The sequence below is a fragment of the Diceros bicornis genome, chromosome 21, assembly GCF_020826845.1.
Source record: "Diceros bicornis minor isolate mBicDic1 chromosome 21, mDicBic1.mat.cur, whole genome shotgun sequence".
In the NCBI taxonomy this organism is placed as follows: domain Eukaryota; kingdom Metazoa; phylum Chordata; class Mammalia; order Perissodactyla; family Rhinocerotidae; genus Diceros; species Diceros bicornis.
In genome coordinates, this window is record NC_080760.1 from 11,634,748 (window position 1) to 11,649,986 (window position 15,239).

Sequence of the window (15,239 nt, forward strand, 5' to 3'; positions counted from 1 at the left end):
CCTGCTCTCCCTAACAGAAGCAAATCTGTCACCTGGTGACCCCCACCTGGCTTCAAACTCACCACGGAGACCAGACTCTCTGGCGCCACCTCAGGCCAGTCTCACTTACAGCCCCAATTGTTGAATTTCATGTAGTTCTTTACTTTTTCTGCTTCCAAATCACAACCCCAGGAACCCAATGGATTCCAGGTGTTTGCAAATTTAAAGCATGTGATTTCTGTTCTTCTCTACTTCTTTGGTCACCTTGAGTCTGAACCCAATATTTCTATACACCTATTACCATTACAAAAGGAAGAAAAAACAAGGAATAAATTTTTCAATGCCACACGAAAAATAAAACCAGACAGTTATAAAATAGGCCAACACAAATTTATTGTGTGTGTGTGTGTGTGTGTGTACACACACATCATTTTTTAAGTATGTACGTACACATATAGGAAAGAGAGAGAGAAACTCAACATGGTGTTTTCTGATACATGATGCTGGGGATCGGTATCTGCATATTGTTAACAACACACATTAAGTTGTTTTAAAATGTGTGTCCTTGTCATGCACTTTTGCTTTCCATCTGGATCTTCCATGCTGCAATGCTTCACCGCCAGCAGGCCACAGATATCTACCACATGACCAGAAGAGAATATGACTGTAATGGGATGGGAGTGGGTAAAGATGATGACTCTGTGTATCTGCAATATATGCTCAAGTTTTTAAATGCAATATCCTTTTCAATTTGTAATCCGCATCTTAATATTTTTATCATATTATTAAGACTCCCCATAGAGATACATAAAGCAGAAAGCAAAGAGTTATATCCTCTTTTAAAACAAGTACTTTCTTCTGATGGAAGAAGACGAAAAACAATTCTAAAGCATGGACGATGGTTATTGTTGTTATTATTATTATTAGTTTGTTTCCTTTAAGATAAGATAGTGACACCTTTCTTTCTAGCCTGGACTTCAGAAATCTAACCAACCAAAATTTGAGTTCTCAAAAAATTAACTTTTAGTAACAATAATACATAAAGAAGATAGAAGCAGAGCTGAAAGATATCTCACTTACTCAATAAAATTGAATTCCTTGCATCCTCTTTTGTTTTTTTTAAAAGATATTTATTTATTTATTTATTTATTTTTATTTTTGTCCCCCAAAGCCCCAGTAGATAGTTGTATGTCATAGCTGCACATCCTTCTAGTTGCTGTATGTGGGATGCGGCCTCAGCATGGCTGGACAAGTGGTGTGTCGGTGCGCGCCCGGGATCCGAACCCAGACCGCCAGCAGCAGAGCGCGCCCACTTAACCACTAAGCCACGGGGCTGGCCCCCTTGCATCCTCTTTTGAATGTATGTCTCTCACTAATTATAGTAGAAGAACATCATCATACAAAGAAGGAGGAATGAAAGGATGAAAAGGAAACTAAATCATGATTTAGGCTACCTCAGAGGAGCCTATAATTATACAGGGAATTTTTTCATTTTCTCTGGTATTTCAAAAACAAAAATACTCTCATTTGCCAACACCTTCCTGGTAACTTTAAGAACAAGTCAATAAATATTTGTAGAAATTGCAAGAGCAGGTATTGTAGAGTGGGCACCAGCAGTGATGTTTCCAGAACAGTGACCATGGATGGTAACTACTGGGCTACCTCTCTTTCCATGCAATTAGGCAGGCAGTCAGAACTTCAAAAATCCCTCCCCAATCACTAGAGTGTCAAGCAACATCACACAACATTTGTGTTAACTCTCAATTTTTTTTTTTTTAGCACAGTTTATCCTTATTTATCTGTGCTTCTGCTCAAGTCCACTAAACCTGAAACAGAGCTGGCTACAGGAGGCATCAACTCTCTGGAACTCATCATGCAGGGCTCTCAATTTTTAAATGTTGCAGACTTGAAGATGTCTCTTGCCAAATGGCAGTACACTTAGTTTATATTTGCTATTTTCCTATAGTTAGATATTACTCTTTTTTTTTTTTAATGCACCTCTGGACATGAATTCTGCTTAGGAAGTGACATTCACCAAAAAGTTAAAAGAAAAAAATCCAAATCAGTCAGAAGAAATAATAAACTGAAAAGCACTTCTTTCCTCTTTAGTCAACAAACTGTTTCAGAAAACACCATCTCTAGTTACAATAAACACAGAAATCATGGCATAGATTTTACTCTTTAACTCCAAGTATTACTCAGCTTATAACAGATGTATTATGGAACATGGCAAGAAGCACTGCAAAAAGAGGGTGAAAAAAATTTGGTACTCGATCGTTTGATATCTTCAAACCCAAAGTTATCAAACAAGGGTTCCCACAGCCAGGCTGACTGATCCCCACCCAATCCCCTACCGAAAGATTTCAAAGACAAATTTGTAAAATATATAATACAAACTCTTTACCAACAGACACTAGAAGAAAGAAGGAAAAGAGAAAATCTTTACAATTTATTGGAAAAAATAATAGATTGATTTTCTTTAAGTAAATTACAAAATCAAAATATTTGTCTGTTCCTTACCTTGACAATATTCAAAGTTCCCTTTTTTCCGGCAGTCACCTATTACTAAACTCAGTGCTCTCCAAGTGTTTCTTTTGACAGATATCATTCTCCACCAATCGCTCTGCTAATTTCCTCTCTCCTTTTCTGACTGGGACAGATATTATGTTCACCAGCCCAGAGATCAATCTTTTCTATTGACAACAACAAAGGGAAAAAAAACGCACATATCACCACCAGTCTGAAGTATCACACCCATCTACTTACACAATAATACGAGACCAGTTTTGTTTTGTTCTCAGAAACAGATAGAAGCTCTTCTAAATTTTAGAAGAATCCAAAACAATCCCATTTTCTCAGTTCCTATAATGACATGCTCTAAGGGACTCTTAATTCTCTAATCATCTAACTCAAAGTTAGACACATTCTGAACCCGACAACTCCTCTTTCCTTACATGGTTTAAAAACATATGTACATCAATACCTTAAAAGAATGTGTCAGATTTTACTTATTTTAATAAAAAATAAATAATCTGTCAGATATTATGGTTTCTTTAGAAAACACTGAGACATTAGATGTGTTTATTTTATTTTATGGAATTTTACATGCAAGTTAAATTCGTTTTCAAAACAAAGTAGTATCTATATTGAAATTTAAACATTGCCATTATTAGCTAAGAGTCTAAAACAACCGAGAAGAGTGAAAAATAATCCATGTAATCAACTAGTCTTAAAATATTAGTAACAAGAATCATTGATGAATCATTTTACCAAACCAACAAACTTCTACTACTTTCTTTTCTCCCCTAAAGCAATCCAACTATTCTCATTTTCCCTGCTAGATCTGCAGCTTTAGAATTCATTCATTCGTCCATTCTCAAACATTTATTGAGTGCCTATTACTCACCTACTAATACTACTAGCACCACTATGCATAGAGAAAGTATCACTATTTAATTCTTATTATCTATGAAATATAACCCTAGCACAATTATATGCATACAAGGTAGAAACTCAGTAAATGCAAAGGAATAAAGATTTATAAAAAGCAGTCTCAAAAATTATTCCTAAGGCTATTGTTATCATTTCTTTAAGAGACCAAACTACTCCCTAGAAATTAAAACTGGTGTATATAAACAAGCATATTCTATTTTTAAAAAAAATCCATGCCCTTTATATGCCACCTTATAACTCTACTGTCATGCAATCAGTGGTTTTTTGCTCTTTATGGTAAAATTAAACAAGCAATGTTTAGAAAAAATACAGTACTAGGTATTTCTTAGTTGGAAATTGCCTTGAAGGTCAGCAAAGATCATTAAAGACAATCAGCTAGAAACTGAAAACATTTAGTTCACTATGAAATCTAACAATTTTATTAACAAATGATAAAGCAAAAATTCCAATAAGAAAATGACCAAGATACATAGATACATGTACACATATATAAATACTCAAATACTGGGGGTGGGGTGGAGTGCAGGGACAGGAGATTGGAAGTAAATATATCTAGATGTTAAATGATTATTTCTGGAAGATAGAAATATGGGTAATTTTCTACACATTCCTGTATTTCCAATGTGTCTATTCTGAGGTAAAAATATTTTATAAATAGAAGATGAATATTAGTAGGAAAAAGAAGAAAATGGATGCTTTTCTTAGATTCAATCATGATATTTTATAACATTTTGTGCTTCAGCAAACATCAACAGAAGACATTCGAGAGACTATTAAAAGGGGACTATGCCCGTGTGGGCCGTAGTTAATAATCTCCACCGAACAAATGAAGGAGGCAAAGCACATACGAATCCCGGGAGTCTACATCTATTTCTTCCTTCTCGTAACTGCTAAATACCAGGCTCATGTCTGGGCTTATTAACAAAAATGGTGTAGTGGATCTCAGTTTTGTGGCCTATGAAATAACTACGTGGATAAACTTCCTTCAAAAGACAAATTTCTCAATTTAAATGATCCCCAATATAGAATATACTGCTTCACGTTTTAACTTCACTTGTGTCTCTTTTAATGAGAGTATCCTGAAGTGAACGGGGAAAAGTTGGCAGGAAGATAGTGTTACAAAATATTTTAAATGTACATGTTTATAAATTCCTCAATGTTTACATGGCATACAAATACACATTCAAATAACGCACAATGTAAACCTAAAGTTACCCGAGGATCTTCACCACTCAATTAATTTATGAAACATTTTATCACAATCAATAGGGTAAGTCAAAAAAAAAAAAAAGGAGCTAATGTTTGGATTTCTCAAAATAATGATGTTGGAGTACTATGTTTGTGCTTCATATATTCAACACATTCAACGGTCTTCCAATATAAAATAATAAAATGAGTAATGGTAATGTGCACTATGAAATACACATCCAGATATTTGTGATACTTATTCCACACTAAAGTCTGTATCACATGCAAATGATAGTAAAATTTCTCTATCTTTAATAACTGCTTTGTTTGGATCCCCAGCCCTCAAATTTGTAAAACCTCATTATGAGGGGAACATATACTGAGAAAAGTTTAAAAACTAAACTCCACCAAGAGTAGAATGCCTCAAACAATTTGTAGTTCTACCAGAGTGTTATTAAAAAGGCTCAACATGTTGTATTACCATGGAAATTGTGGAAAACATACCTTCCCAAACAAATATTACTTTTTCTCAATGGTATGAAGTAATGAAAACCACATGTGTAAATCTGCGATCCGTGCAGTAGTTCGAGCTGCAGCTAATAGAAAATACAGAAAGTGAACTCTGCTATATAAAGGATTTTTGTTACAGAAATATAATGTGAAAACCAGATGCAGACAGAAAACCTTAATCACAGATGGGAATGTAATCACTGGCATACAGAATACTTTTTTGATCAATCTTAACCATATGCGCAATGTATTTATTTTCTAAGGAATGCAATAACTTGAGAGAACCTTCTATCTGAATTCAGTTAACCTCATATTTATAATGCTTTTATCTTACTCCCCCATCCCTTCAATGTGTACACTGAGCCAAGGTTTTAAAAGGATGAGTTGCTGGCCTTGGCAAATCATTTTTTTATCAGTTTATCTTTCAAAAATTTAATAGGATGTAAAGACTACACACATCAGAATCAACCCCAAAAGAGATCAAGTGTAGCTCCCATTACTGTGCTTTCTCAGTCACTGCCAGGGAGCCCTTCGCGGCCCAAACACACTTCTCTAGGGAATTATATCAACATTTAGGGCAATTCTTCCTATTGTAAATAATATATAGTTATTCCAAAAATGAGCCTTTAAACACACCTCTTTTTTATCTATCAACCTGGACTGAACCGAACCCTAACTTTTCTCATTCCTTTCATAAAAATATTTTATAGCATAAAGACTGCTCTTTTACATTGATAAAAATACAATTAGTTTTTCATTCCAAGAGGAATTACCACAAAAGAAACCTGTTACATCATACCTGACTTGGAAAACATTACGGCAGTGAGTGCAGTCGCTGCCATTGGATCAGAGCTTACTTTTGTCAAGGCCTCCACGATCTCACTGGTAGGACAGTTCCCTGCACCCCTGATCCGATCTGAAGTAGTCAGCCGAGCACCATGTATGCCTCATTTTAGGACTACACTCAACTTCCAACAGAAAGCAGTGGAGACACTATGATTCTTGGGTGTCCCTCGTCATAGGTCACGTGAACTAAACCTCAATGTTCCAGTTACACAAGCTTCCTTATGCTCCCATGACATATATTCATCCCGCTTCTCCTTCTCTCTTCTAACTGCTCATCCCGATAGACACCTAGAAACACACAGTCCTTATTCTTGCCTTATTCTGACATTCAAGACCCTCCATGACTCCACATTAACCTATACCTTTCAGCCTCTGCTCCACCCACACCCTTACAGGGTGCAGCTCTTTGCTGGATAAAGCCCCATAGAATGCATCATTTCACCTTTATGGCTTTGTCCATCAACCCTTTCCACAGATTGGCTGATGACCAGCTCCTTCTCAACACTCAGGTTTCATTCAAGTGTAACCTCCTCAGAGATGATTTTCCTGACCACCCAAAATAATGTCTCACCACCACCACCACCAGTGTTCCTGTCATTCTCTCTAACACTGTTTATTCATTGTCTTCACTGCATTTAACGCTATGTGGAATAACCTTAATAACATCTTTCTAATGTCTCCCCCCTTCCCACCTCTAAACTATAAGTCTTATGAGAACAGGGGTCTTGTCTGCTTTGCCCATTATTCTAGCCTCTGTACTTAGAACTGTACTTGGCACGTGTAGCCTTCACAAACCTGCCTCTGACCACTCCTGGGGCCCCTGAGCGTTATCTCTTCTTTAAATTGTAAGAGCATTTATGGTCTTTAACAGGCTGTGCAACATGTACCTGCCAGATACTATTCATCAGAGCCCATTCCCACCAGTATTGTACATACATAGGCCAATACAGGAATCACCCAGGGGCTGTGAGGCCAGCCCTTCCTCCCACACTGAGCAGGAGGATACCATGATTAAGAACCACAGCCCAAGTCCACACAACTTTTAAGGCGTAAATGCACTCTAGTAGTTTTTGTGCATAGACTTATCTCCCAAATGAGTTTACCAACTGAATTTCCTGTTCAAAGAGATCCCATCTTACTCTCTTTCTGCCTTCAGACCCTACCTCGATGCACTATACTCATTCTGTTGCAAGGGCCAGGAGGGAAGGGCCCATGTTTACTCAACACTGTTCATACCCAGTGCCCAGCACAGTGCTGGCTCACAGAAGGTGTTCATTCAACACAGGATGAGGGAACGAAGGAATAAATGATAACCAAATACTACCTAGTCTTTCTTCAAGCCACTTCCTCTTATTGTGATAAAGCATTGTTTTAAAATCCTTCAGATGTTATTTTAAAGAATAAATCAACCAGAAGGCAGGTGACCAATCTATGTTTTATTTTTAGTCAAACTGACCACGCAGGATGACCAATGAGTTAATAAACCAGGCAATTTAAAATACTAGGAAATTCTTAAATATCTTCTGTTACAGATATAATTTAATTTTCAATAAAATAAAATATTCTAAGATAACTGTAGCCCACCTATACTGACCACTTAGAAGCCCACTGCATGAGAGCTCTGCTGGAGTGGAATCTCAGCGCTCACACTTGTCAGCTATCTGACATTGGACAAGTCACTTAACCTCTCTATGCTTCAGATGTAAATCTCTAAAGCAGGATAATAACACCTAACTGACCAGCATGATATGAAGATAAGAGATACTTATAAAGTGCCTATCTTAGTGCCTCTAGTGTAAGTGTTGTTTTATTCAAGTGCTTGGTTCCTACCATCTGACAGTAGAAAGGTGGTAGTGCCTATTTTAATGTTATGGTTTAAAGCATTAAAATAAAAGCATCAGGTCACTACTCAAAATTAAACTAGCACAATTATAATCTTTTCCTCTCTGAAAGTCAATACTGTACTATTCGTGATAAAAGTATTTGGGATCAGTTAACAATACCAAAATATGTGGAATTAAGCTGCAGGTCCTAAAACATTTTGCAGTGACAAAGAAAAATATACCACAAACTAATATTTTGTGATTAAAAATTTTTTTTCCTCATCTAATTTCATCTGAGGAAGATCACTTCTCAGGGATAAGAGAAGAGGGAACCATTATTTCCAAAGACTGGTTTCTCCAAATAAACGCATCTGTTCCATGCTGGCAACATTCACATGAAAGAAAAACGGGACTTGGAAAGGATCCTCATTCATGGTTGATAGTTACACATCTCAAAAAAAAAAAAAAAAGATCTCTGATTGTCCAGCTACGAACACGGTCTGGTGGCTGCTGCTCCTTCTCAGCTGATCTCTCTTTCTTTCCTCTTTTTCCTCCCTCCTTCCCCCACCTCAGAAACTTGTAAAACTGTGATATTTTTTTTTTTTTTTTTTTTTTCATTTAAAACTGTGATATTTTTTAAACTATAAACAGTAACTTTTCTAAGTGCAGTGAGAAGTCTTGATAATTTTCCATTTAGTATAATTCCCACCTGTAGCCTGTGTGTCTGGCCCTGCTCATGGGGAAAATTCCTAGGCGGTAGGATTAGAAGACTTCCAGGAGAGCGGCAGTGAGCCCTGGAACAGAAAAGCCTGGGACTAAGAAAATCTAGGTTCAGACCCTGCCCCACCACTCATGCAGGGTGACCTCAGACAAGAGAGGAAACCTCCAGGAGTGATTTACAAGTGAGCTCACTCCCAGGTGAGCACTAAATACAACAGTATGTGAAACTCTCTCCAAGAAGACCTCCAGCATGCCTCCTCTCCACATGTATCTGTCTGAAATTGTTCAGTCACTTGCGTTAAGGAACCGAAGGCTGTCCTTCTGAAATCAGCTCTTAACGTGGAAAAGTGACCTGGAAGGAAAAACAGTGAGACTCTTCACCCACTTCCGCATTCTGAGTTGCCAAATCTTGGGGTGAGATGGACCTGTCATACTATTTAGGACCATCCCTAGTTTTAAGGCTAGTTCATCAGGCAGCAGAGCAGTGGGAATCCCACACAATGTCAGCAAAGACAAGACTGGGTGGAGAAGGGAGGCGGGGAGAGGAGTATTGGAGATGAAATGCTCAGCCTGGGGATCTGCCCAGAAAACAGACTCGAGAAAGGAGGGAAGTGAACCCCTTCCTATACCTAAAGGATACCCTGGGGGCATCTGGGAGAGGGAAGGCTGAGAGCCACTAACATGGCTTTTAGCCTTGCTGGGTCCCTGACCAAAGGGGCAGTTCTAGCTCATAAATATGTCCATATACACAATATTTTCCTTACAATTTCAGGGAACTCATTCTTCACAAATGCACATCTGTGAAACTCAGGGTGAAAAAAATAAAATAACACAAGTTAAGATATACATTTATGAATATGCAAGTGACTCAACCACTTCACAGTTTGACTAGAGCAGACCCAGAATGGGGGCGTCTTTTTGGTTGTTGAAACTTCCAAGCCAAAATATGGCAGCAATAAGTTGTCCATTCTATGATAAGAGAACACAATGCAAGGGGACAAAGGTGGAAAGAGATTAGGAAAGAAACAAGACGCTCTTGAAACCAAAGATTTCATTTTGGTCTTGGCAATGAAATATTTCAGAACGGTATTAAGTAAATAACTTGAGTTCAAGGCATGAGCTTCAACAAATATTTAATAAAGCATCAAAAAGTACCCCAACTGTTCCAGACTCCTACCTTCGAGGAGCTTACAAACCAGAAGACAAGTCTGAATCGCATAGATGGTAGTAAAAAGTTGGATATGATAAATTCTATCTTTGAGAAAGAGAGGCCATGAAGGTTTCATAGAGTAAAGTTTCACTAGAGACTCAGGAGAGGACAAACCCAAGAGGACATCTGGGTTCCCTGCAGAAATAGGTCCTAATTAAGGCTGGAGTGAGCAAGGTCTAGCAATCAAGGGTGCTGTCTGTCTTGAACATCTCTATATCCCCAGGTATCAAACAGGTCCAGACTCTCCATTAAGTATTTCTTGATGGAGGTGACCGAGAAGGAACAGCCAGAGAAAGGAGAAGATCCTACAGGGGCTTCTAGAAGACAGTGAACAGTTCCAGAGTGGTCAAGTCAGACACTAAGAATAAGCAACCCTTTACTGAAGGTTACGCTTCACACACATCACTTCATGTAATGCTCACGACAAGCTTATGAGGTCATGCCTGTATTACCCAGATGAGAATTATTTCCAGATGAAGAGGAGGAGTAGAAGGAGATGCAACAAGTGGTAAAGCACTTGGGGGTTGGGACTCTGCGCCACTCCACTCTGACTGCCTTCTGGCAGAGAAAGGAGCATCACTTTCCCCCAGAAGGGCAGAGTTCAATCCCATGATGCTGTGGTCTCTAACTCTACAGTCAGTGAAACAGGAACAAGATTTGCAAAGACTCAGAGTACTAAGGGACACACAGCAAAAAGTCTTCCAACCACCAATGCCTGAGCCCCACTCTCTTAACCCAAAACAACTACTATTGTCAGTGCTTGTACAGACATCTTCCACAAATAAAGTTTTACGTTTTTTGTACAAATGTAGTATATTATATATATACATTGTTCTGCTCTATGCTTTTTCTCACTTAACAATATATCTCAGGAATGATTCCATATCAACACATATAAATCGGTGTCTCATTCTTTTAAAAACTATAGATTGACCATGGTTAATTTTTATCAAACACAAGTGACAACAGAGGAAAAAAGTCTTAAAAGATTCAGTTCTGACGGATTTTATAACAAAAGTGCAAACTCCAAATTCGGTTAAAGCTCAAAGAGTAAAAAGAATCACCAGCATGTTTCCAAATTAAATGATACTGGATAAAACAAGGTGAAAGATCCTGAAATGATACTACCTTGATGAACCATACCCTAAAAGTCCTCTTACAGGTAGATTTTGCTGTTGGTTCTTGCAATAACTAATGTCCCTTAATAGGGGGGATAATCAACAGTGAGCAATTTAATCCTGAAGATTTAATACTGCCTTTTAACAAATAAGAGGAATTCCTTTACTTTTCCAATATGAAATTCCATTTTAAAACAAAAAATCACAGTCCTACAAATGGCAGTATTTCCTTTACTAACTGCTGATTGTAAAGTACACAAAGACAAGTTTCTACTAAACTCAGTAAAATTTTAATACATTTTTGTTCTTTTAATTTAAGGTATATTTGGAAAATGTTACTGCATAAAAAGTGTTTGGTAAACAGACAATGCTCAGGGTACTGAACGAAGGAATGAATGTGGGGTTCTGAGGCCCTTGCAATAACTTTCCGCTCCCCTCCCCACAAGAGTACCACGCCCCAAGTGTGGGCACACCGCCTTGCAAGCACGGCCTCTGGTCTTTCATGAACTCCTTGACTCCTTACTCTCTGGTCCCTGCCTTCTCTCCTTTACATACGCTAGAATTGAAAGAAGTTTGATAAATTACCCTGCAACAAAAGTCCAAGGTTTAAAATACGTAAAACAGTTAGGCTGCTCTGGTGGAAGTTACAGGTCCAGACCCAGCCCAGCTGACCACTCGGTATTCTCCCACATGGCCCGAAGGTACCTGCAAAAGAAGGGAAACTCAGAACAGTTGGAAATCCACACAAGGGGCCACAGCACATAAGGGAGCCAAGTCCCAGGAGATCAGTAATCAACCCTCCACGCAAATCCCACTCTTTAAGGAACACTGACCATTTGACAGCCCTCTCTCCACTTCCCACAATTAGCCGGGCCACAAGAATCCCTGGGGCAGGGACATACAGATGCGTTCCGAGGCTCCTTTCTGGAGGCTGTGACTCTGAGCCACACGAGCCTCTGTGGGTCTATGAGAGGCAGGGAAGCTGCCCCTTAAACATCCAAGGTGATTCTCAAATTCTGGCAAGCTACGCGCACTGGACCCCAATCCGGGTGGTCAACTCTTCCCCTTCTCGAAATCCACCCTTATGCCCTAGTTCTAATTGTATTTCCTTTGTGATGCCTCTTGCATCTGCCTCCTCCTTCTCGTCCCACAGACCCAATCCTGGTCATCCTTCTGAACACCCAACACCTAAACTGCTGCAATACGCTTCCTGCCTGCCTCGGCCTCCGGTTTCCCCTGTTCAGTCCCTTGAACCCCTCGCAATCAGACCAACTCTTCAGAAAGGCGACTCTTAAGTGGGGCCATGGTTTCCCCTTGCCTGGTACATATTTTTGTTCGAACTTCAGTTTTATTAAGATCTATTTTAACCATGGCATCCTTTGTTCCACAGAAATCCAACCAGAAATCTAATATGTAAAGCCATTTGTTGTAAAAGCAGAACTATTCTGGTTTTACAGCACTAAGAGGACGACTGAAAGGGCCTGAATGCCATCTGGGCACCCTCCATGCCAACTCCCTGCCCTGAGGAGCCCACAGGACACAGTTTTTAAAAATTCTGACTTAGAAGACAAAGCTGAAATCAAAATGCTTGGTACTCAAGACATTTATAATCTTTCTGCTTATCTCCCAATAATCATCCAAGGGTCATTTTTGAGACAGCCACATTAATTTATTCTCTCTCCAACCCACCCATCCCACCCCACTCAACACTCACCCACAGGCCTTTTCCACATCTGGGCTTCTGCACTCCTCATTCCTACTTTTTAACTGCCCACAACCCCATTACGATAACTTTTCCTTGATAAAGCCTGTCTTAAGACAAGCTTAAATTCCAACTCACTCTCACCTCTAAAGTCTCTTTTACTGTACCATTTAACTGGTAAGTAACCAAGCCCCACCATCTTTTATAGCTATTTAATTTGTCCTGAGAGGGTTTATCATGCAGTGGGAACTGAGTCTACTACCTGCTCTGTGTCTCCATATAACACACTGCTTTACACATAGAAGACATTCATGAAATATTTATTAACTTATTTCAGATTTACAACCAAAAGTAAAAATTTCAATTTTCTTTCAGATGCTCTAAAAGGTGTCATTACCAGGGCTATCCAAAGAGCATATGCCTTTCTTTAAAATAGTCAAATTAGGTCTAACGTATTGCTCATTTTAGTGCTCTCCGTTTACATTTTCCTCTGATATGCTATACCTGCTCCCTCTGGCCAACTCCAAGCTCATCTTGGACAAGTCAATGGAGACTGATCACATTTACTTTCTATTTAGACCCGAACTGACCTACCTACCCTTATTGAAACAAAAGGATGTGAATTCATTGTTCACATTTGTTTCCCATCAGAGGTCAAATGTGGATCTCACTGCTAAATAAATCTAGCTAGAGATGAGAATGAAAATGTGTGACAGGTGGGCAAAGGGGGTGGGTAGTAAAGAATACTTGTCTGACACATGATAAAAGTTACAGAATCCTAACAGTCACTTAAAAAGAACACTTTCACAGGAAAGAAGGATTACTATGTCAGCCTGATAAACACCACAGTTCCAGTCCCAATATCATCTGCTGTTCTTCCCAGCTGTGTTTGCTCATCACTGTGCACGTAACATATGCATAGACTCAGAAAATAAACTAGCCGTCTTTCATGACCTGTCCTACAGCTCACATCTTCCTATATCTTGAGGTTAGGGAAAGGAGTATAGTACATCTAGTTTTAACCAAATAGACCAACCAACTTCCTAAGACTTTGTATTTAAAGCACAACTTGCACCATGTTTACAACGTCCACTGGGGGATGACTTCCTAATTTCTGATATTCCACTTGCCAAATCGGATGTGCATTTGAAATGCTCTCTGTGATGCCACTGTGCTAGTTCCCTGGCACAACTCTATGCCACCATTCACAGGTACCATTATCTGTCTACGTTCCTAATATCTCTTCGATCTACCTGAGTGTCACCAAGTGTACTCCCTGCAAGGCTTAGTGGAAAGGACTTCCCAAATTCTCTTTATAATAGCATCTCACAGCTAGTTTTCTCTCCTAGTGCTCTAATAGACCTGGCCACGTCTACCTCATCACCGCTCTGGCAATGTTTCCTCTCATATTAGTGGCCACCTAGCTCTTGAGCTTCTTTAGACAAACTACCATTACAGCTTACAGTAATATTTTCTCTGTTATTTCTCTGATGTAATACTCAATCCAGTCAAGTCAGGTACCAACTAAGAGCTCACTGCAAACATAATTTTAAGACATTCTCCTTTGGGGCCAAGAACTTCAATTTGGCCTCCCACTGAACTTTGAATGCCTATGCAAACATTTCTACGACCTATGAAGCAACAGTGATTCCAGTGGCTTCCATTTCTAATAACAAATAACATAAGTTCCAAGTCCTGCCAATCACAGATATTCCTAGTAAACAGTAGAAATTTTCACTGCCATCCTAGATGAGAAAGCACTCACCTTGATCAAATCAGAAGTATAAGAAGGCAACAGCTCCTAAGTTCCAAAGAAATACAGCCTAGGTTCATTATTAGCAATTCACAAATTAGGGTCAAACTTCTAATAATGTCTATATATATATATATATATATTTTTTTTTTTTTTGGTGAGGAGGACCAGCCCTGAGCTAACATCCAATGCCAATCCTCCTCTTTTTTTTTTTGCTGAGGAAGACTGGCCCTGGGCTAACATCCATGCCCATCTTCCTCCACTTTATATGGGACGCCGCCACAGCATGGCTTAACAAGCAGTGCGTTGGTGCACACCCGGGATCCGAACCGGCGAACCCCGGGCCGCCACAGCGGAACGTGTGCACTTAACCGCTTGCGCCACCCGGCCGGCCCCAATGTCTATATTTTTTACAAACTAAAAAAAAAAAGTACAAAATCAAAGTGTTATTGATAATAATTAGGTTTTTACTCTTTGTAGAACAGACTGTTTCTTCAGACAAAGCAATAGGACAATTTTTTAGTCTTTCTTACTTAAGATCGGATTCCTAACCAAAGGATAATGTGCCCCTGTTCATTTAAATAAGCTGTTACTTACCAGGTTCTCTCTAAAAATGGTTTAAAGAGGTCATTTTCTAAATTCCCCTAAGTGACTTAGGTCCAAACCTTGAGACTATGGGGTACAGAGAATGCCCAGTAAGCACAACCAATCACCACTTCTGCCCCACACACCACATTCATCTCATCCAGCAACTACGAGAGCAAAGTGTAAAGGCTATTTTCCTTGAGCAAAACCTAACATCTTTCATTCCTTCTCACAGCAGAAACAGATTCCTTCCTCCAACATTCACCTCTGAAAAAGGTAGAGTAACAACTAAAATTTCAGACAATCATCTAAGCTCTAGGATGGCTATGAAAAACTGGCTGCCTATTCCCAG

At 39.1% G+C, this 15,239-nt stretch overlaps 1 protein-coding gene across 6 annotated transcripts in view; it reads right to left on the minus strand.

Annotated features, from left to right (window-relative positions):
- The window catches only part of RUNX1T1 (RUNX1 partner transcriptional co-repressor 1), a 140,516-nt gene that overhangs the window by 112,021 nt on the left and 13,256 nt on the right, over positions 1-15,239 (minus strand). For 3 of the 6 annotated variants that reach the window (XM_058564582.1, XM_058564584.1, XM_058564583.1), the window contains exon 2: positions 2,500-2,672. The exons of the other annotated variants lie outside the window; for them this stretch is intronic. In XM_058564582.1, coding sequence (XP_058420565.1) covers positions 2,500-2,587 — 88 coding nt within the window. In that variant the 5' untranslated portion in view covers positions 2,588-2,672. The remainder of the gene's footprint in view (positions 1-2,499; positions 2,673-15,239) is intronic. 6 annotated transcript variants of the gene reach the window in all.